Raw genomic sequence first — 20505 nt, 5'->3', positions numbered from 1 at the left:
GAACTGCGAGCGGAGAGCTGAATGGACAGCGTCGCATCGCTCTTTCTGCTGATTGGTGCGTCGCCGACCTCTGTCATGATATTGACCAATCGAGTTGTGATGCGTTGATCGTTCACAACAATCAGACAGCTTTCTGTCCTGTCGCCTCGTGTCACTTCACTTTTACTCCAGGAAAATGCAAATCGTCCATCTGAAGATGCACGCAGCTGAACACCACCGTTTATAAAATAAATATGTAAAATAATACGAATGAAAGACCTCAAAATGAACAACACCCAAACAGGATAAATACTGGCTGTATTGATCTGTACACATTACCACACCTACTGCACTCTATGTACATACATTTCGGTGTTTGTTTGTTTTGTTGTTGTTGTTGTTTTACTGTGTATAATGACCATTTGTATATAACATAGTGTTTTGGCATCTATGTACACTATTCTTGTTATTTATTTTTCGATTTTTATTTTTCTAATATAACTAATTCATTTTTCTTCCCGACCCTTGTAATAAATTAATGTTCCCAGTGTGGGATTAATAAAGTCTATGTTTATGTCTAAATCCTGGAAAACTTGTGTATATAGTCAGGCATACTGAGTGATACAATGATGGGTTTTTTTTTTCTCTTTTCTTTTTTTTTTTGCACTGAAGAAAATGGTATTGCTGCTGATATGAGACAGTGGATGCATTTGGCTGATTAATTAATTTCCAAATAACAACTACAGGGGTTTAATCAAGCAAAATTTCCATATATTGTCTGTTTTCAGCACTTGAAATGTAAGACTGGCTGAATTATTTAAACTGAGTATCTGCATATTCTGAGCTGTTGTTCAAAATGAAAATTATATTATTGAAAAAGGTTGTAAGTTAGACCTTTGAAGCCTTTTTTTTTTATTTATGCCCATTATTTTTAAATTCCATATATGGAATGATTGATAAATATAATCATCTTGTGACAATATCATCTTGTAATCATATTGTCATAATGAAAATAATGTTATATGAATACTGCATCATATTATTGTCTCTTGTCTAGTATTCATATATATAATTCATAGATTAAGTTGAATATACAGTTAGATTTTTTTTCCCTCTTGTACACGCTAGTGTATTGAAAAACCCAGAATGTGATTAAAGTGTAGACTTTCAGCTGTAATTCGAGGTACTTAACAAACATTTTGCATTTACTGTTTATGCTTTTTCAGTGGCTCGTAAATAATTGGGCAACTGACTAGCAAGCAGTTTCATGACCAGGTGGGGGCCTTATGTATATCTGTGTGAAAAATTCAAATAAACCTTTCACACAGTTGGCAAAAACTGTAGCAATGGCTAAATTTGATACATGTCTAAAAATAAGGAATGCACTGACTGTCAGTAACACCAAAATGTCCCCCACAAAAGACAACCAAAAGGGATGATGGCAGAATTATTTCCATGAAAAACAGCTTCACAACACCTAAACAAGACAAGAACGCACTCTGTGGAGGCAGGTGTATTGTCCACGACCACAATGAATGGATGCATTCAAGAATGGAAATACAAATGATTTACAGCAATGTGCAAACTACTGGTTACACTCACTTATCATAGAACATCCAAAAGAGCCTAAAGCTGAAAATCAATCAATCAATCAAAGCTTTATTCGTCACATCAGTTCATTATCTTGAGCATACCACATCATATATCAAATATGGTGGAGGAAGTGTTATGGTATGGGCATGTATAGCTGCCAGTGGAACAGGGTCACCAGCATTTATTGATGATAGAAGAAGTAGGATGAATTGTAAGGTTAACAGGGCTGCACTCCCTGGTCCGATTCAATCAAATGCTGCAAAACCAATTACACTGAGCTTAACAGCACAGATGGATAATGGCCCAGAGCATACTATAAAAGCAACCCAAGAGTAAAGGTAAATAAAAGGCATAGTCTTCAATGGACAAGTCAGTCACCTGAACTCCACCCAGCAGAGCACGCTTTTCACTTACTGAATGCAGAAAAGCAAATGAAAAGCAACTGAAGGCGGCTGCAGTCGAAGCCTAGCAGAGCATCTCACAGCATTTGGTGATGCCCATGGGTTCTAATCTTTAGGCAGTCACTGACTAGAAAGGATTTGCATCCTGGTGTTAAAAACAATCCTGATATTTAAAATTGTCATACATTTTCCCATTACTTCTGAAAATGCATGAGTCTGTATAAAAACATCTGTAATTCCTTAACAGTTCATGCGAAACTGTTGCACTTCAATGTTTTCCTCCCTCAACCTGGATGACCAACCCTCCCCAAGCCTGGTTCTGCCAGAGGCTTCTTCCTGTTGAAAGGGAGATTTTCCTTTCCGCTGTCGCCAGGTGCTTGCTCATAGGGGGTTGTCTGTTTGTTGGAGTTTTCTCTGTATAAAACACTTTGAGGCGACTGCTGTTGTCAGGTTTTTCTATAAATAAAATCTTTGTTGATTGAATTAAAATCCACTGTGGTAGTGTCCAGAAGCAAAAATACAAAAAATAAAAACGTGTCATTGTCCAAAAACCTATGGACCATAATACATCTTTAGTTTTTCACCAGAGACACAAAAAGTGAATGTTTCTGATTTATCGTTGAAGCTGTACTTCTCCGCTTTTACCACCAGGGTGCAGTGATGCACTTTTGAGACAGGACAAAAGTGCCTTGGACTATATTCTTTGTTGTATTGTTAGTTTTTGTTACATATTTTACCTGAGTACACACAACATGGAGCAGATGAAGGCAGAATATATTCTTTATATTGTGCTGTCATAAAGTGGTTAGTAGTCTGTAAAGAGTTGGAGATGAATGTTCAGTGTGTATCTATTTAAGCGGTCTTCAAACGATCAAATGATTGGCCTTCGTTTGTGTGTTTTAAAAAACAACAAACAAACCTCAAACCCATATAACAATAATAAAGCCTGAAAATCAGTTAATTCATATGCTTTTGACGACGCCCGAGCCAAGAGCAAAAATCTCCCTCCTAATATGCACATGACTATGAGATTCAGTGCCGGATGGCTGCTTTTATGTTACCTCAGATGGTGGGTCTCTGTGATGAATTATAGACAATAGGTTGAGGGCAGTCAACAGTGCATTTATGACAGATAATAAATGTGCACTGCCAAACCAAGCCAATTGAAGTGTGCCGTTCTGGAATGGAAAAAGAAAGAGAAAGGAGTTCATAGGCGAAAATTTTGATATTGTGTCAACACTTTATTATGCACCACCACCATGCAAAATCACTGCTATGAACTTGCTCAAAAATCAAACTAGATATTTCACACATTTATGATTTTAGATTGGCTTGCCACTTTTCCTAAAGTGACTGGGTAAAGTTTGGTGCACACTCAGAAAATACATCGAGAGTGTGTGTGTGTGTGTGTGTGTGTGTGTGTGTGTGTGTGTGTGTGTGTGTGTGTGTGTAAGTTACAAAGATTTGAGTGACTAGCAAAGGGAACAACGGCTGATTATCTATGATTTAGCCTTAATTCATAAACCACTGATAGTAAATGCAGTTTCTTCGATGCCCTCATGGTTGTAAATCTTTAAGTTTGAGTGATTTGGATCCATTTGTGTCATCTCTTCTTCCACTTTAAACAAACATTCCAGACATCAGAACCAGTCATCTACATCTTATATTTAATTGACATTTAATAGACAGCATACATGATTGCAGACCAGTTCCCTCTGCAGACAAACAAACCCTACTAGTATCAGTATTATCATCTCCAGTGAAGACTTCCAGCATTGCTGCAGGTTTTGTTGAAAGCTACATGCTGCACTGACAGGTTGAGCAAACTCCATTGAGAGGTCATCCAATCAGCTAAGGCAGTGTGAGTTATTATTAACACTAATCTATCAAATAAAACAAACGCATCTGATTGGCCAGCTCAAAAAAATAAAATTAAATTAAAAAAATGCCAAAGCAACTCAACAGCAGCTGTAAGAAATATACTAACATTTGTTCATGGTAACCTGGCCAGAGCAACACGTTTACAAAAGATTTCAGCTTTGATCATTTACATCATCATCATCATCAGCTCCAACGTAATCCCAGGCTCATTATCACAAATTATAAAGAAGATGACAACAATTTGACTTCAAAGAATCACGGTGTCCACCCTGTGCTAACAGTGCAGTTGTACATTTGCTAAACAACTGATATATATAAAAAAAAAAAAAAAAAACCCAAAAAAAAACCCAGATAAAAATTAAGAAATAATTTCCCAAAATTGTGTTCTTTCCTTTTTCTGTTTTCTTCCTTATGGCACCTGTGGTATAAGAGACAGCTCAGGAATTAATCTCTTTACATAAGCTCACAGAATTACCTTAAATATGTGCTTGGTTAAAAATATATATCTTTACATAAATGTATTTTATGGTTGGATTTAGCATAACTTAAATTCTTCATGTCCGCAGTGCTCTATACTGTCGGCCAAACGTCGTCTCGTCCAGTGTCTTCAGCTGTTTTTGCTTTTCATATTGCTCGCCTGTGAAGAATAAGGACAACGTTAGAAGGCGTGTGAGTGCGTTATTCAGACAAATCCCAGCTCTGACAAGTGTGCTGGATAAGCGGTAAACAAATTGGATTGATGGAAGGATGACTGTACTCCCATAGTAACATCAGTACTGTAGCTCGTTTGTGCTTCATCCGTCTGCCATGTGGGCAAACGATTCATACATTTCATGTAGAGATCAACTTAAACGTCTTAAAATAAGCCTGATACATCATCTGCTCTTCACTACATGACTGGTGAAAAGAATATATAGCAACATCTGTAGAAAAGTAGAAAGAAAAAAAGAACTTCAGACCAGCTCTTTATTGAAGGGACAAAGTTTTGCTCCCTAAATCATGCACACAGTTTTCAAACTAAGGTGCATTTATTTAAATTTTACTGGAGTATCATCGTAATCTGCTGCTTTAAGAACTTTACATAGATGGAGAGAGGTTTGGGCCCCAAGTCTACATTTGAGACTCTCACAGTGTGTGAATGCGAGATTGAATGAATAGTGGAATTGTAAAGCGCTTTGAGGGTCTTGAAAAGCGCTATATAAATGCAATCCATTATAACTTAAATTAAAAAAAAAAAAAAAAAAAAAAAAAAAAAAAAAAAAAAATAATAATAATAATAATAATAATAATAATAATAATAATAATGCTTATTTAACAGCTTGCTATGAAGCTGAAACGGTTCTTCAAACAATTAGATGTCCATCTAAATCCAACTTGGCTAAACAGGAAAATGCAGTTCTTATTTTTGAGATACAAATTACTGAGGTTTTGATACTTCATATCGATTTTAACTATTTCCCACCAAAATTGTTTTAAAGCATTTATTCTGAAAACTGGGAGACAAAACCAGAGATGCACATTTTTGCCAGTTTAGCTTAAAATACAACAAAGTCAGCGTGCTCAGAAGAGTTTGAGGCAATTGTTGAAATTGAGCATGTTACCGCATGTTATTCACAAGCTCAGCATGATTCTCTGCTCTGCGATTGCCAAAACCCCCCAAAAAACTCCTGGACAACCTGCTTCATGGATTTCAGGATTGACAGAAACACCTTTTTTAATTTTGCCTTCACTTTTCTGTAGATCAAACTTATTTCTTAAATGCTGAAACTCACGTCCAGTTAGTCTAGCTGTCCAGTTCTTGGACGATAATAAATTAAAAAGGAAACAAAGAAACAAGGGGGAAAAAAACAACAGAAAAAGTAAAATGGTAAGATTGTAACTAAAAGATATCATAAAACATCCAAGTCCAGGCACTTAAGGTCAGCTTGGAAAAGTAATGAAATGTCTTTATTTTACTGGTAGATATTTTCAGATAAATTTTTTTTACCAGTGTATACTGGCTTGTGCCTTTTTTAGGGCTTAGAGATACAAAGATATCAACAGAGCAAGCCTCAGACACCACAGCTGTGCAGCAAGTACTTGCATCATTTTCTTTTGCCTCTAGGGGCAATGGTAAGCCCTTAAGGACATCACCTGACAGTTGTTGAATTATCCTTTGGCCAAGCACTGCACTGAAGAACATCATGGAAGTAATTCAACCCTGAGAGTGTCAGGTATTCAAACTGTTACTCTTGATTGGGTGAGGATAAAATCAAAGGTCTCAAAGAGAGGCAGTTAATTTCCCCCAGAGGCCACATGAGAAACTGAGACTGTTGTGGAGGGCCACACCAACAATACAGAGACAGCATTAATATTGAACAGAACTGACTTCAGCCTATTGGGGTGAACCTGCACAACAGTCTCAGTTTCTCATGTGGCCCCTGGGGGAAATTACCTGTCCACTGCTGCCCTACGCCCATCAGTTACCCTAGTCTCACTTAGACTTCTCATATTTTTATAGGCAATATCATGGTTATAAATTATGGTTACTGTTTTCGCAATTGACCAGAATTAACCCGGGTTAATTGTTGTTGATCACCAACGACACTGTAAATTTCCTTTTGCGGTGGCTTCAGTGTATTTTTTCCCCTTTTGTTGCATATTTTATTATGAATTTTAATTTATTGTACCCATAACATCTTTGGTTAGCCTATCACAGAGCCTTGTGTACCCTTACATTGGTATGATGATGTGCACTAGAAACTAGAGATCAAAAAAAAAAGAAAAAAAGAAAAAAGATCTACAGCTGACAGGTAGAAATAACTTACCAGTCACCCGGACCTACGTGGTCACTGCTGCAGAGTCACCTGCGCCACATAATTAAAACCAGCACAGCAGGTCAGAGCAGGTACTGACAAGGGGCAATTTAATAATTCAGAACACACAATATGCCACCTTCTCCTGCTATTTCAGTCTTGGAAAGCTATAACTCACCATGCACGTTTTGTCCGTTTCCTGCCTGTGCTTTTTCAGTTCATCCAACTGGAGCTCATCCTCCAGCTGCCGCTCCAGATCCTTCTCAAAGCACTCCTCATCGGCAGCGCTTGCAGGCCTGTCATGAAAAAACAAAGCAGTTTAAAACTGGGGAAAAAAAAGTGATGGATGCGACTGAATAGTTCTCTATAAAAGTCTAATATATGACCTACGTATAAAGTGCTTGGTGTACTCAAAACGGTGAACTGCCTGAATGCTTTATGAAATACAACTAAAGTTCTTGAATTTGCACCCACTCCACTGACATTTTAGCCAAATCAAAGAGAAAATCAGCAGCATTCATAACAAAATTCCACATTTTTATAACCCGTACTCAAGCATAATACTGTTCAAGATGATCACAAATAAGAAGAAGGTGCATGGACTTCCTCTCAGTAAGTAAAACAATCTCACTGCCCTAACTGTTCTCAGTCCCACAGACAGCTGAGCGAAGCAAAGGGCGTGCACGCCCAGAGCCCTGGAGCCAGTGCTATCACTTGGTCTTCAGCTTTTTTTCCCAATCCATGCATCATTATTATGAAAACTGCAGTAATGGGATTTTAAAAACATACAGTAGTATAGTATGAAAGGGTTTGAAAGGTTAATATATGATCAGATTAAATCATGTCATAATAGTGTAGGTTGTAGCTGTGGGTTAAATGTCAACTATCCATTAACGTGAGGAAAGCATAAACAGTTTATGGGAGAAAGGCGCACTCAGCAGGTCAGCAAAGCATAAACTGTCAGCAACAGCTGTGGGAGTGCTCCAGTTCTGCCTCCTGTGCGGGGGGGGGGGGGGGGGGGGGGGGGGGGGAGGTCACGTGACGCTGCTAGCTGAAGCTCACAGGAGAACTGCAGCTTTGACATTGGATGATAGTGTTGGAGCAGGAGTGTCGGCGCTACCAGAGTAGCTGCACCCTCTGACGTCTCCTGTGGGGGATAAGGGAGCTTGTTGTGGATTTCAATCATCATTTACCCACAGCTAAGGCTATCTGACGTTTCCTGTCGGCGCCTGCTGAGGTGAAAGGCTCTTTTTGCAAAGGACTGTTTAGGATTAGGACAACGTAAAGATGCCTGAAGAGGCCGTCACTTATCGCTGTTCAATCAAAGCTGTCAGGAACAACTTGAGCAATGACTCCCCCCCCACCCACCCCAAACAGACAGAAGAAAATCTGTTTTCGGTGGGATAATCCACCAAAGTTTAAGTCCCTCACATGTATATACTGCTTTTGCATGGGTACATATTATAAATGTAAATAATGTCTAAAGTAGTAATTTAACATGACAAAACAAAAAAGTTCAAAGCAATACACGGTGTATTTATAAGCAGCCTTTGCTATTGTGTGATCAAACTCTACTCTTTGCATGAGTGGGTTAAGTCGGCTCGTGACAGGTTTGTGACCACGGCACAAAAAACCCCCAAAAAAAACCCGGTCGTGATAAACCGTCCACTGTGCCCCGATGCACACGGTCGCAGCCCAGAGGCGGCAGAAGTCAGAAGACACCTCTGTGTGAGTTCTTTAAAATTCTTAGATACTTTAATCTGAAGGGCTTGAAGCCCCCCAAAAATGTTCAGAAATAAACTAATATGAGAAAGAAGATTGAAAAAAATCTTTCTCGTTTATCTTTTGAACTGAGCTAAAATTTCAAACTGTTTGTACGGGCCTAAAATTAACCAGACTTTAACCCTCCACCTCTTCAGACTCTTCTCCACCTGCTCCATACTCTCGCTACAGATCACAATGTTGTCTGTAACATCATAACGCACAGAGACTCATGTCTGATCTCATCTGTCAGCGAATCCATCACCATGACAAACAGGAAGGCGCTCTTAGCCGATTCCTGATGTAGTCCCACCCTCACCTGAACCCATCTGTCACTCCAGGTGCACATCCCGCCTCCGTCTCACTGCCCTGCATGTCCTGCACCACCTTTACATACTTTCACTCGTGAATTCCTCATGCAGTACCACAGTTCCTCTCTCACCACCCTATCATATGTGTTCTCTAGATCCACAAAAACACAGTGAAGCTTCTTCTGACCTTCTCGATACTTCTCCATCAACACTCTTAAAACAAACCTCACATCTGTGGTGCTCAGCATGACTCCTGCTCAGTGCTCGTCACCTCTCTTATTAACCTAGCGTCAACATCTCTTTCTCATATCTTCATGTTATGGCTTGACAAAAAAAGACTTTGTGTGTACTTTTAATAATATGGCTGCTTTTGCAGTATCTTAAAAGTACCTTGGTTTGTAAGCGTAGAAAGGATCTGAGGAGTTTGTGGCCAGTAGTTCACGTCCAAAATCTGAATCCACAGTGCTCTCCGTTTCACTTCCACCCTCTGTTTATTTAAAAAAAAGATAATAAAAACAGTTAATGTATAATAAGTCTGAATGTGACTACTGTTTTCCCTCCATTCATCTTTACCTGAATTGAGCTCCTTAACCAGTGATGACATTGTATTAGTGATTGAGTCAGCAGCAATGAGCAGGTCATTTCTCAGATTTCTCCTTGGACCTTTTGCGGTCAAACAAACAAACAAAAACAGTTTAAAGTGGGATCCTGTGCAGCTTCCAATAACAAGGACTCAGACCGCTGTAGTGTCGCTGTGTTACCTTGAGCGAAGGCCTCCTGAATGTCCCCGCCCACGCCCATGAGTGAGTCCTGAGGTGTGTGAGTCGGGGTCGTGCCGGCAGAATCCGAGTGGATTGGTGTGGGAATTGGCCGGTTGATGGTGTGGCTGGGTGAAGAGCGCGGCGAGCCGGGACCCTGAGTCTAAAGGATGTACACATTTAGTTTTTTGTGTAAGAAGAAAGCCTGAACGACTCCCATGCAGTATAAGGTAACATGCTGCTCCAAACAGAATCACATTCTTAAAAACCACTTCAAGTATTTGCAGAGTACAAACCACAAGATGCTGAATTAATATTTATCAAAGTTTCAACTAATCCGGAACATCATTTGGCATGTAAAGAAATGGAAAATGTCCATTAGTAAACAATTAGGTTTCATATATGGTGACCAATGACACATTATATTGCCAGAAGTATTCTCTCACCCGTCCAAATCATTGACTTCAGGTGTTCCAATCACTTCCATGACCAAAGATGTCAAAAAATAGTCACAATTTCCCATAAACACTCCTAAATGGCATCGGAAGGTCTTCAAAGAAGAGTTCAAGCTATTATAGCTGCAAAGGGTGGGCTGACATCATATTAAACCCTATGCATTAAGAATGGGATGTCACTCAAGTTCATATGCCTGTGAAGGCAGATGAGAAAATACTTTTGGCAGTATAGTGTCTGCATCTGATACTGTGGTCACATTATTGTGAGTATAAGACATGTTGTTCTAAAGATATACACACAATGCATTTACAACAAAAACACTTTTCCAAAAGGGACATCTCACTGGTATTGTATGTACGGTATTTATTTCTTGCAGATGCCACACACCCACACCAAAGGTTTCATTTCGAACATGCATCCTGGTCTCTTTTTCCTCTCTTTCACACTTACAGCTTGATTCCGCTCCTCTTCCTGCTAAAAAAAAAAAAAAAAAAAAAAAAAAAAAAGAATGTCTGACGGCTCATGAAACAGCAGCCATGTCTGTAAAATCGAATCGCACTTCCGCAAAGACCTGGTCAGCACGCGGCTTCCTCGTGCAAGTTTAGTGGATTAACATTGATCCTATTGGGCTAATTAGATTAATATCTTCCCCACTTAAGGCAGTACTGCAGGCAGGCTGTGCAGGCTTTGGGAAACTTGCATTATGTCAACTATAGATCAAGCTCACCCCCCATAGTAGAGGGTGGCAGACATGTCTTCTAAAGCATCCTCTGAATTAAGATCCCATGTAAGTCTGCAATCCGGCACCACTGAATGGCATTGGAAAATATGAAGGAGGGCACAAGTTTTGGATTTTAAACTGTATTTTCACAAGTTTTACAGCTTTTCCTAGTGATAAAGACCCACCTTTATCACTGTTCTCTTTTACAGCAGTTGAATTCACTTTTATTTATAAAGCGCCAAAATCACAAAAACAGTCATCTAAGGTGCTTTATATTGTAGGACACTAGAGTAATAAAGAGAAAACCCCAACAATCAAACAACTCCCTTTGAGCTAAAAACTGGCAACTGGGGGAAGGAAAAACTCCCATTTAACAGGAAGAAACCTTCTGCAGTCCAGGCTCAGGGAAGGTAGGCCATCTGCCATGACTGGTTGTGGGTGAAGGGAGGGAGACAGAATAAAAGACACACTGTGGGAAAGAGCCAGTTTGACATTCCCGAGCTATGATGAGTCCTCACAGCTAAGAGAAATAGTAATGCAAGGAAAAATCCCTTATCGGAGCATATTGGTCACCACCTGCTGTAAAATAATAATAATAATTATTATTATGTATATATAAGCTCACTATAGCCCACATGTCCATGTTTTCTATGTAAACAGTCTGCGACGGATAAGATTCAGTCCAAGAAACTCTGGAAAAAGGAAAAATAGCGTCTGCTCCTTCAGTGATCAGAAGGAATAAAACTAAACTGTTCACTATCTGACTGCACTGCGCTCAGAGATAAAAGGCACATCTGTAGTACCTTGAGAAGCATCATTAGTTGCTCCAGCTGCACCATGAGTTCCCTGCGACTCTCCTGCAGAGTAGACATTCTTTGTTCAAGCTCATCTTTGCGTTGCCTAACAGAAGAAACAAGTTGTACAGCATAATGAAGCCACAATGTCACGTCAGTGGCTCAAACAACCCCCCCAAAACATCATGAACATCTGCAGACTGAAAAACATAATATTCATTACGCATGTTCTTTAGCACCCTAAGCAAAGCTGTCTGTCATAACTCATTTGCATTTGGTAACGCGACGTAGGCGGAGCTACCTGAGGAGTCGTAGCTCAGCGAGCAGGGTGGGGTTTTGCTGGCCCCTGTCTGGTGGCGGCTGGGAAGCTTCCTCATGCTGAAGGCGCAGTCGCTGGATTTCCTGGAGGATTTCTCTGCGATGAGTACAAACATGTGCAAGTGCCACGTCAAACCGCATTTCTGACAGGAAGTCAACAAGATGATCTAAACCTGCAGTAACTGGTATTTCTGTCCACTATGAGGCAGCAGAAACAAGCTGCTCATCAGCTCAGTTATTTATAGCATCCAGCAGACACAGAACAATATAATTTTGTGACTATAGCAGTTCAACTATCGCCTTCTCTCAGCTGTTTGGTTTCAACTCCTGTAGGAAACACCTGGCTCTTCAGCAGCTAAATGCTCCAATACGAAACCCCTCTACCTTTTGAATACTGGTATACTGATACACCATTGTAGTGTCCACAGGCCAGTATCTGGTTAATAGTACACAAATATTTATTAGGCAAAATGAATAAATAGTTTGACTTATGGATGGCAAAATGTAATTTTTTTTTCCAGTGGTGGAAACAAGAAGTCATAGATCAAAAATACTGATTAGAGCTTCCTAGTTTTGTTACTTTTTACTCAACTAACTGATCCTAATAATATAAATACAATAAAAATATAATATTACTACACAGGTTGAAATAAAATTTAAATCTCTAACTTCAAACAAGCTTCCATAGGAGGAAGATAAATAGAGTCATTAATATTTTTTTAAGCTGATAAGTCCAAATGTCTTTGGTGCAGACACATCAGCTCAGGGAAAAAGGATATGATCCAAGGTCTAGCTAAAACGAATGATTACAGCCTTCTGGTTAACATGTTTTACTCACCTTTGCCTCCACCTCAATATAAATTTCCCTAATTTCATTAAACATAAATTTTTTCACAGGTACTTCTTTTATATTTCTTAATAGTCTTTGTAGAATCATATTTTATGTATTTTTATTAGCAATTTTAAACCACTTCAAAAAATTATTCAAGAATAATATAACTGAAATGAAATAGGTTTTATTTCCTTAAATAATGACTTTCAGCTGCAGTGTTTAAGTTAGTATTTAATGAGAGCCTGGAGTAGTGAATGCTTTTTGAGGTCTGTTCAGAGATGCCTTCATTCTGAGAGGTAAATTTCAAAAGAAAGGAGGCGAGCAGTTTCTCGGACGCAGCCATGCCTAACCTGTTTTTGCTCTCGAGCTCGGCAATGAGCTGTCTCTGCTGTTTGTTGGCATCCAGAGAGCAGGGGAGGTCTGTGGGGACCCTCTGCTGTTGAGCCTGTTGGTGAAACCAAGCGAGAGACATCACGTGAACTGGCTTCACCTCTAGGTGATGTCATCCACCAGCTTATCACATATCTCACAGGAGGGAACAAAGCAGTTAAGTCACCAGCCATCCATCAAGACCTCCGATAAGAGCATGAGCAGGCACAAGGCTCTGGTTAGCGCAGGTGGCTAACGTCTCTTTAGCAGAAATACAGATTTAAAAAAAAGAAAAAAAAAGAAAAGGAAAAAAAAAAGGTGTTTAAAAATACTCTAGTAAAAGCTGAAATACTGATTTGACCAATTTACTCAAGCATAGTGAAAAAGTACAGGGTGTGAAATGTAGTCATAGTATAGCAAGTGGCTCTTTGGAGGACATTTCGATCAACTATGTGTGTGCAAAAAAGAAAAAAAAAAAGGTTATTATAGTTGAAAAAACCAAAACCAGATGTTAAAAACCATTGTTGTTAAGTCAGATAAAATCATTTCCATTGTAATAGCTGTACTGATCTTCCCAACTCTTGCTAATGACTTACATACAATAATATTTAAAAAGTCTAAAGTCTAAATTAAATAAAACATTTTCCCACAACAAAACTGAATTTAAAAACTAAAATGTCAAAATTAAATAAAAACAAAAGCTAATCAGAAAATACAATAATAACTGGTGCAAAACTAACTGATACTTGTTATGTTAATACAATGATAAAATAGTATTAGCACATGAGAAATCAAACTAACTTCTAATTCTAATAAAAGTTTTCAGCTTGAACGTCTGTTGCCCACGCTGTGGATGGGTCACTCTGCCTCCACATCTAAACCGGAAAATGAGCCCAGTCAGGGGTTACGGTGGGATTTGGCTGCTGTGGGAACAGATCAGTTGTAGTGGTGGCGTGTAGAGAAGAGAATCACTTAGAAATTAGTCACAATAATTTCTACTGTGAGCTCCAGTAGATTTTGCGTGCATGCTGCGAACACCTGACCTGTGAGTACTCTGCTGTGGCAAAGTTTAGAGTTATGAACTGTGTTGGACTATTGAGGAGTAGCTGTGGCGTTCATGGTCAGTGTACCAGGGCAACAAACAATTTGAGTTTGAGCCAATGATGCTAATTAGATTCACTCACTGAATTCCACCTTTACACTGTCTAAGGGTTAGAAATCAGCTGTTATAGTTCATGTAACATGAACTATCCAGAGTATAAATTTCTAGTAGTAATACTTCCCTCCTGTATTGGTTAAGAATGATAACAGAGAATGATCACCTTCTTGACTGTAAAAAACACAAAAACGCGTGTGAGCGTCTCTCGTGTAGTGTCGGTGTATGTGTCCTCTCGTTTTTGTTGTTTTTTTAACTGGACAGTGATGAAAGATGTTTGTGTGAAATGGATATCTTTTATCTCACCGCAGCATCAGCAGCCAGTCTAGCAGCATAGCGAGCAATGAGACTGTGCTCGTCATCTTGATGGTTACTGCTCTCCAGCAAACTGATCAAGAGGAAAACAGAGACGGGAGAAAAAATACACAGCACAATTAAAAAAAAAAAAAAAAGTGTATGTGGACGCAACATGAGCACTCGAAATTTTAAAAAAAGCAAATAACTTTTACTTTTCTGAGTCGGATTCGGCATGAAAGCTTCGACAGGAAGTAACACTAAGCTAGTCGCGTGAAACGCAAAACAATAAATTAAGAGGGGTTAAGTAAAAGAGTGGAGATACAAAGCAATCGATCGCTTTGTATTTGAAAGCTTATCTAATTACAAATACAGTAAAAACAACAAAAACAAAAAGCAAAGAAACCATACAGCTCTGTATTTACACATTTATGCACACACATGCGTACAGTAGGGTCAAAAGCTGCTACAATAACACAACATGTTATCTGGAAGTCATTCACCAATAAAACACACATATAGGCATTTTATCATAGGCCACACAACAATAACAGAAAATATGTCAAATCACCTGCAGTAAATTAAAATGATTAAAAGTCACAGGATTTACAGGATCAAACAAACAAAAGACTAATAATTTGATACCAGTTAACTAAACTAATCTGTATTGGAAGTTACACAAAATTAAAAAGCTGCCACTTTTAACTTGATAAATTTCACTCAAAGACAACACATGTACACTGCATGGAGTTATAGAGTCATAATGTTGGAAGAAATAGACCCTGTTACCCACTTTGGATACAAATCAGTCAGAAACACTGCCGGGGAATGCAGAAAGGGTCAAAGGTCAAAGCAACCAGCCTCTAAAACAATCTGACAGCATGCATCGTTAGGACTGTAACACACTCGGATTAGGTTAGGGGGAAAGGGGGAAAGGCGGCAGTTCAGCGGAGCACATAGTTTCCACTAGTGTTTGGCAAACACAGCGGCACACCCACTAACCATGTTTTGGGGTTGTTTTGGAGTAGGTTCACATAGAGGCCAATGAGTACATGTTCGTCAGCAAGTCTATCGGCAACATCGAGGTTGTAGTTCAACCTGGAACAGTGCAGGGTTTCACAAAACACAAGACATTACGTTACACAGGTGACAACGGGGTTGAGTGGGGACGGGAAAGAGTGAGGGAGGCAGGGAGAGGACACGACAAAAGAAAAGAGGAGGAGAACAGCTGAAAAGCAGCCATTCATGGGTGACCAGAGCGAAACAAGGCCATATTATGTTTGGGAGAGACACTGCCGATGAAGGCTAAGAGTAGACTGAGGGCATGCCAAGCAAAAAACAAAAACAAAAAACAATTAGATAAATACTCTACAGGTACTTAGTCATCTATTAGTAAAACTATCAAAAGTCTATTTATTGCTTAAACATTCACGTTAAGTCAGGTGTGCATGGCCCCTTTATAGAGGCCACCCACCAGGATTGCAAACATCTCTAATGTAGTGACCATGCGGTTTAAACAATATTTTCAATAGCAGCTTCTTTTATTAGCATTTACAAGTACATGTATGTTATAATGTCAGAAGAAAGCAGTGATTACAAGGGCAGCATCGTATGCAGGAATGCCCAGCCCTGTCCTTCAGCTCATCCCAAACCAGCAGAGAGATGTAAACTCTCACGTGGGTCTATCCTGGAGCCTCCCCCTCTAGGAGGCACCCAGAAGGCATCTTATTTATATGCCCAAACCTCCACAGCCGTCTCCTTTCAATGTGGAGTAACATGGATTCTACTGTGAGTCCCTCCTGAATGATTGAGCCTTTCACCCCATCGCTAAAAGAGAGCCCAGACACCCTTGAAATGGAAAAAAAACCCCAAAAAACCCAAAAACAACCCCAAACCCAAAGGCTACCACATAATTATCATGGATGTTCACTAGCCAGTACAGCATACTGACCAGACCTAGCTCGGACGTACGATATACTGTATGTGATGGAAATCAGCTGTTAATGTTTAGGACAGTTGACGTGATCTAAATGAAACACCATTCATTTATTGTTAAAAATAAAATCCTTTTATTTTTTAAATTACCTTTATTGGGCAATTTATAGTTAATTAGTGAAGTATTAAAAGAAAGAAAACCATGAGATAAAACAACGCTCCGAGTGAAGTTGCAGATATATGCATGGATATATTAAGAATTTATTAGCACAACCCTCGATGGCAATTGTTCCCAGTGGCCATGCATGGTACTGCAACAACACCACCACCACCACCACCTTTTTTGGAGATCAGAAATGAGACACCTCATACACTACCCTCCTTGCTCTTTAACATGCCATAACAACACACCTCCCTGAACTACAGGTATATTGTTCTCATTGTTGTGCCCCCACCCTGCCTCCCCCCTTTCTCATTTCTCACGCCTCTCATTAACACATGGGGGTCTGCCCGACGCTGCCAGTCCTCAACCGCAGCCTCAGATCTGTTCTTCTCCCAGGATGTGGCCCCTGCTAGTGAATTATTTATTATGACATTTCACCGTATACTGTCCATGCTTCTAAACCTGTAAAGTCATACATTTATTAACAATCATCCTTGCTGTCTTTAGTTGTAGTCAGCTACCAAACTTCTAAACAGGCCCTGTAGCATATGGGATTATCAGCCTGTTCAACGGCGACTTCAGTGTCAGTTATGAAAGCGGGCAGTGTGCCCAAGAGGAATGCTTTCATCTCTCAAGTGCAGGTACAGAAGTGCACAAATTCCTCTCACTAGAAAAATCAACTAAACTACATCTCCTAAAACAACATTATTACCGACCGAGGAAGCGCCTTAATCCCACTTTGTCTAAAACGAATATACCTACTCACATACACCGTAAACAATGAACCTGGGAATATATAGCATAGCATATGAGCTGACTGATGGTAACATTCAAAGAAAATGGCAGTTAGTGTTTCCCATATCTGTGTGAATGAAGAGATTATAATAGGCACTCTAAACGAAGCGCCAATGATCTTCATGATGCATGCTTCATCTAGCGTCTTTGAAACAGCCCCTAGAGAATAACAGTGTACAGCCTTCTATAAGAAACCCGGCTTGCTAATAGTTTCCTCAGGATGATAAGCACTCTAGTTAATGCGTATGATTATTATCTATATTAGTTTGCGCATGCATTCGCGCTACAAAGGCATTCTCATATGCACACCTATGCCACTTACCCTCTCCCTTTCAGCAGATGTGGAGCAGCCCCAGTCAGGGGCTTTCTCTGCCCAACAACATTATTCTTGCTGTAAGGCAAGCCATTTACATTCAGCTCGAGAAAACACATTAAATGGTGATGTACAAATCTTCACACATGCACCCACACCATCAAAGACTTCAGGAAAATAAAGACCGCGTGGGTCATGGAGTTCACGGGGCGCAGGGTCTTTAGGGAGCACGACAGATTGAAAAGATCTGTTGTGAAATCCAGGGCACCCGTTGTCAGCTGGGATGTACTCACTTTTTGGTGGAGTAAGGGTTCCCTGATGTAGGCATGGAGTGGGAGAATGAGTAGTCATTGGTGATGTTCACCGGTCTTGGTGGCCTGGACAGGAAACACGTGTTAGATTTTAATTTGATCTGACAGAAAAGCTAAAGAGACAGAAAACACCAGTTAGTCTTTCATTCTTGAGGATTTTGCTCAACTGCATAATCTCTGAATTTCCACTTGAGTGGTTTATACAGTATGATATCATGTAGGAGAACATGCAAGAATGAATGAATGAATGAATGAATGAATGAATGAATGAATGAATGAATCTGGGAATTAACAAACAAAACAGTGTTTGGGACACGTCACAAGTGGGGAATGTGAGTGGATGAGTCTGACTGTACACGATTAGCACAATACAAAGGAATCAATCTACAGTAACAATCAAGTATGATTCATATTAATCAAAGCAAACTCACCACGTATCTCTATTGAGGAATGTAAAGAACAAAGAAAGGGATAAATACTTGATTACATTACAGCAGCACAGGAAGAGACTATAATACATCAAAAACAATGAAAAAAAAGAAAAAAAAGAATGAAAACTAAATTGGGCATCCACAAAAGACAGTGCCCCAAATCTGAGTTTGTAGCATAATTCAGTTCAGTGAAGAAAGAGAAGAAAAAGTGAGTTTTTAAATAACTGAAAGTAGCGATGCCAAAGTACAGTGTACATATAAACCTGCTGGTTTGTAGATTAGATTACAGGTCAGCCTCATGAAATTGCATCCATGTACAGAATCCCATTTTGTTTCATGCATGCATGAAAATTTGCACACTTCCAGTCACCTCTACAAATTAAAAAAAACAAAAACAAAAACCCTCACACCTTATGTTAACGTCATTATTAGTGTTGTAAAATCTTTTTGATTTTACTTTTCTTTCTTCTTTTTCTGAGCCTGAATTAAAACTATACTCTGTTATTAATTATTGTCTCTTTAGACATGATGTGACTTATGTGCACCATTAAAACGACGGTAATGAACTTTTTTTGGTTGACATTTATTACCAAATTACAGTTTGTCTGATAAGTTAAAAGCAATTTTCTATTTACCTAGTTTGCTATATTAGATATTCATAAGTAAAACTATTAAAAAACTGTTTTTTCTAAAGAAAAACATGATCTTCCATTTAATATCGAGCAAAATCAAAGATCAAATTATATTTTAATCCTAGAATCTGTTTCTTAAACACCTTATGGCAGTCACACTGTATATGTTGAAGGCTTTTACTGTGAAAGGAAGGGACAGGAAGAATTTATTTCTTCAATTCTAAAATATATTAATAATCAAACTTTCGGATCTCATGTTATCTTTACCTCTTAAACTAGCATTGAAATCTATTACCCATCTGATTTTCTGTAAATATGTTGGTGGCATCATTCTGAAAATTTTGGGTCATTTGCAGGCTATAAAACTGGGACAATTAACATAACAATTAACTTTAATTGCAGGAATCATAAAAATGGAATAATCAGTGTGTTGTTTAGCTCTCAGCACCAGAAGTGACTTTATGTCTGTAAGATGGGCTTTAATAGGCAGCAGCAAAGTGCTTAAAAGTCTATGCTTTCATGCCTGATATTTGTTTCATTATTTATACGACGACACTAAACATCAAGGAAAAAGTAGCAGCAGCGCTGCAGATTACAAACAATCCCAAGGCTGTAATTAAGCCTGATTGATCAGTTGACCTAAGAGATTGACTGGAATCACTTCAGACCAAGGAAGCAGTTACAGGATCATTACCAGCTGAGGGATCAATTTAAAACATTTCAAGGTTTCAAACTGGCACTGAATGCTCTGAATGCACATTCCTCAGTTTCAGTGTTATAAAGGAAAAAAAAAAAGGGGAGCGAGAGCAGATGAACTTACACAATATGAGCTAGGTTGAGAGGTTTATCTGGCATTTCAGGAAACAAGGGGTGAAGAGGCTCTCTGCTGGATGCACAGCTCAATGACTTACTGAGGGCGTGGGATAACTTCTTAGCGGGGGATTTCTGGGTGATACACAGAAGCAAGGTGACGGTTGTGAGGATGCTCATTTCTTTTTCAAAGCACACGGTAAATCACCACGGTAACACTGTCACCTGGACTGAATCTTCAGATTCCTCATGTTGTAGCGAAGCAGAACAAAAATAGCCACAATGACTGGTCCAGTGCAGACACACCTCCCCTAGCCTCCTCCCCCCTTTCCTCCCTTCCTTACCCATGACGTATACTCCTTCATTTGGTGCTGGTTGCTATGGGAACCGCTGGCATGCCCCCTCCAGAAGCAGTCCTGACAGAGCTGGTAATTATGACATTGCTGGCAGCGGTAGCGGAAGCCCATCATACTCTCAGTATGGCAGTAGGAGCACTCGACCGGGTGAAACACTGCAGGGAGGAGAGGAGGAGCCAGACACACACACACACACACACACACACACACGAAGGCAGATGCATAAGCGCACACACACACACCAGATGTGACTGTAAACCCAGATATTTTGCACATTGCAGAGAGCTGATAATACATTTTCATTAATTTAAGGACAGATGTGCTGGGATATCTTGCACCC

The 20505-nt window shown here is 39.4% G+C and overlaps 1 protein-coding gene across 10 annotated transcripts; it reads right to left on the bottom strand.

Annotated features, from left to right (window-relative positions):
* Window positions 1-4212: 4212 nt before the first annotated feature.
* On the bottom strand, window positions 4213-20341 carry LOC102192059 (dystrobrevin alpha-like). Of its 10 annotated transcripts, XM_005721443.1 has the most exons (17): window positions 20154-20341; window positions 19820-19944; window positions 18368-18376; window positions 17919-18002; window positions 17635-17703; window positions 15422-15517; window positions 14432-14513; window positions 12951-13045; window positions 11752-11865; window positions 11460-11556; window positions 10386-10409; window positions 9483-9642; window positions 9295-9384; window positions 9112-9208; window positions 6828-6945; window positions 6662-6700; window positions 4213-4491 (listed from the first exon to the last, which is right to left on the bottom strand). In XM_005721443.1, exons 1-16 carry the CDS (start codon window positions 20277-20279, stop codon window positions 6683-6685), a joined length of 1404 nt encoding a protein of 467 aa, XP_005721500.1. In that variant the 5' UTR covers window positions 20280-20341; the 3' UTR covers window positions 4213-4491; window positions 6662-6682. The 10 variants fall into 10 exon arrangements, with proteins under 10 accessions (XP_005721500.1, XP_005721498.1, XP_005721501.1 ...); XM_005721441.1 differs by lacking the exon at window positions 6662-6700; XM_005721444.1 differs by lacking the exons at window positions 6662-6700; window positions 10386-10409.
* Window positions 20342-20505: the final 164 nt, after the last annotated feature.

The sequence above is a fragment of the Pundamilia nyererei genome, unplaced genomic scaffold (assembly GCF_000239375.1).
Source record: "Pundamilia nyererei isolate P.nyererei 1_Seehausen unplaced genomic scaffold, PunNye1.0 scaffold00004, whole genome shotgun sequence".
NCBI classification, from domain to species: domain Eukaryota; kingdom Metazoa; phylum Chordata; class Actinopteri; order Cichliformes; family Cichlidae; genus Pundamilia; species Pundamilia nyererei.
Note: the sequence above shows the minus strand (reverse complement) of the source record. Positions and strands in the feature narration are given on the sequence as shown.